Source organism: Mangifera indica, chromosome 3 (assembly GCF_011075055.1).
Source record: "Mangifera indica cultivar Alphonso chromosome 3, CATAS_Mindica_2.1, whole genome shotgun sequence".
In the NCBI taxonomy this organism is placed as follows: Eukaryota; Viridiplantae; Streptophyta; class Magnoliopsida; order Sapindales; family Anacardiaceae; genus Mangifera; species Mangifera indica.
The window spans coordinates 5,094,516-5,097,047 of NC_058139.1; the positions used below are offsets into that span (position 1 = coordinate 5,094,516).

Consider the following 2,532-nt stretch of genomic DNA (forward strand, 5'->3'; position numbering starts at 1 on the left):
CTCTATAAATTCCCACCGTCGAATAAATCTTCAATTTACTCTCTCTTCTTCTTCTTCAATCACCAAACTCGCTAAATCTTCCTCTTCTCTTTATTGTATTACTTAAAACCCCCGACTATACACTAATAATCAGGCTCATCTCTTAACCTTTCCACTCCATAGATTCCAGTTACTGAAATCTCTCACTGATTTCTAAAACTTTCTTACAAACCACCATGATCTATCCTCCTCAAAAGGTCGTCAGAATCATCCTCACAGACGCCGATGCCACTGATTCTTCCAGCGACGACGAAGCCTGTCACCATCAAAACAACAACTCTGTACGACGACTCAAAAGACACGTCCAAGAAATTAACCTTCAACTTTCCCCTTCGCAATCCCCACATCCATCCACAAACAAACCCTCCAGAAAGAAGAAACCCACAAAGCTCAAGTCAACGGAAGCTGACGTCACTCGCCACAAAAAGTACAGGGGAGTACGCCAGCGACCTTGGGGTCGTTGGGCCGCCGAGATCCGAGACCCGACCAGAAGAAAACGGGTCTGGCTAGGTACTTTTGATACGCCTGAAGAAGCTGCTACTGTTTATGATAAAGCAGCACTGAAGCTAAAGGGCGCTGACGCCGTTACAAACTTTCCTAACACAGTTTTAACGGGACCCTTTATTGACGGTCGAAAAGATAAACTTGAAGTCGAAGATCAGTCACTTAATGGTAATTCCGCGCTTTCACCCACTTCTGTTTTATGTTACGACCAGTTAACGCCGTTCCGTAACGGGTTGAGACACTGTGACGTTGACGTGTTTGGTTTTGAGATTGACGCGCCGTTAGGTCTGCCTGATATTTGTCCGTCGGAAGCCTGCTTTGATGATGAGGATTTAAGCGAGTTTAACGTTGACGAATTTTTAGTGGCAGACGAGCTATAAAACACGTGTCTTAATACGTGTTTGTCACTTTCGCGGATTAACTGTATTGAGGAAAAATGTGTTGGGGAGTTCTTGGTCGTTTCCCTGTGCTAAGTTTTGTCTGTTGGGTGACTAAGCAGCCTTGAATCAGTGATGTGGCATGTGTGATTAGGCCCTTAGAAACCTATGTTTGAAATTTGTATTATTCATCAATCTACGGAGTGTAATTATAGTGAGTTAACAGATTTTGGCAATTAGAGAGGTAGTTATTAATAATGTCTTATTGAGGAATTTGTAGTTTATTAATTTTGAAATTTTAATTAATTATTATCAAGTGTTTTATTTATCTATTACATTAATGTAATGTTCATTATTCTTTATAGATAAATAAATGACAATGAGATAGTGCAAGGTTGAGATGAATTGAATGGGAGGATTATCACTCATACTCGGAAGTTTCGAACAATAGACACGCGGCGAAATCATAGCCAATATCTTAAATTCAAACAAATTGGGTTTTGTCGGATATCTTGGGGCTCCACATCTATATTTTGTTTTGTTTTGTTTTTTTTTTTTTTTGCTATTTCAATTTAGATCTTTAGTTCTGATTGTATATATAACATATGCATGTATCTAATGATTTATAGGATAAAATATAATAACGTGAACGACAAAATTCTTTTAAATTATCTTCAGGGTTAGCTACAAAATTCTTTTAAATTACCTTTAAATAATAGTTTAAATAATTAAAAAATATATATATATTTAAAATAATATAGATTTAAGTTTATTTTTATGATATATCAAAATTAAATTATTAATTTATTTGATTTGATAGTTATAAAATCAATTATTAAATTTAAAATTTATCTTATTTAATATAATTAATTTAATTTTATATAAAATATAAAAATAATAATTCGTATAAAATTTTTCGTTCTCGAAAAAAAAATTTACTAAAGTGTCTTCATATAATCTTGGGATATGCACTTTAAATTTTCAATGGTCATAAAAAAAAAATTAAAGGAATGAACTACTTGGGAAATGATAAGACCATTTAACAAAGACATGAAAGGCTGAAAATGGGGAATAATAAAGAAATGGGTTGCGAGTCCGACAAGAAGAATATATCACATATATAACATTAAGCGTAATATTATTTTCGATATAATGTTAAAGAATGAGTTAAATAATAAATTTAATAGTTTAAATATTTTTGAATATAAGTGATAATACATTCAATTAAAAATCGATTGAACTAAATGACAGATTTAATAGTCTAAGTGTTTATATTTAAACGGAGGTGTTAAAACTCAAATAAAAAAAAAAAATCTCACATCTAATGAATAAAATATAAGAGAGTGATATATAAGTGTGTGAATTAAACTTTAATATAAACCAATTAATTTTGTATAATATGAATTTCAATTTTCATACTTGTAAGTCTAATATATATTTTCAATAAACATAAATATAAATATTTTTATATAAAATTGCCATGTCATTTTATATGAAAGCCTTTGTATTTTTTTTATATCTAATATTATTCTTTTTTAAATACATGACACAGTTAAATGTTTTTAAATTTTGAATTCAACATCTTTAAATAGGTACTAATTTAACTTTAAAA

At 31.2% G+C, this 2,532-nt stretch overlaps 1 protein-coding gene across 1 annotated transcript; it reads left to right on the forward strand.

Annotated features, from left to right (window-relative positions):
• Positions 1 to 1,236, forward strand: LOC123212133 (pathogenesis-related genes transcriptional activator PTI6-like). Its single transcript, XM_044631192.1, has one exon. It carries the CDS (start codon positions 216 to 218, stop codon positions 921 to 923), a length of 708 nt encoding a protein of 235 aa, XP_044487127.1. The 5' UTR covers positions 1 to 215; the 3' UTR covers positions 924 to 1,236.
• The last annotated feature ends 1,296 nt before the right edge of the window (positions 1,237 to 2,532 follow it).

Coding starts and splice junctions, on each gene's coding strand:
- LOC123212133 (XM_044631192.1), top strand. CDS start 216: ATGATCTATCCTCCTCAAAAGGTCGTCAGAATCATCCTCACAGACGCC.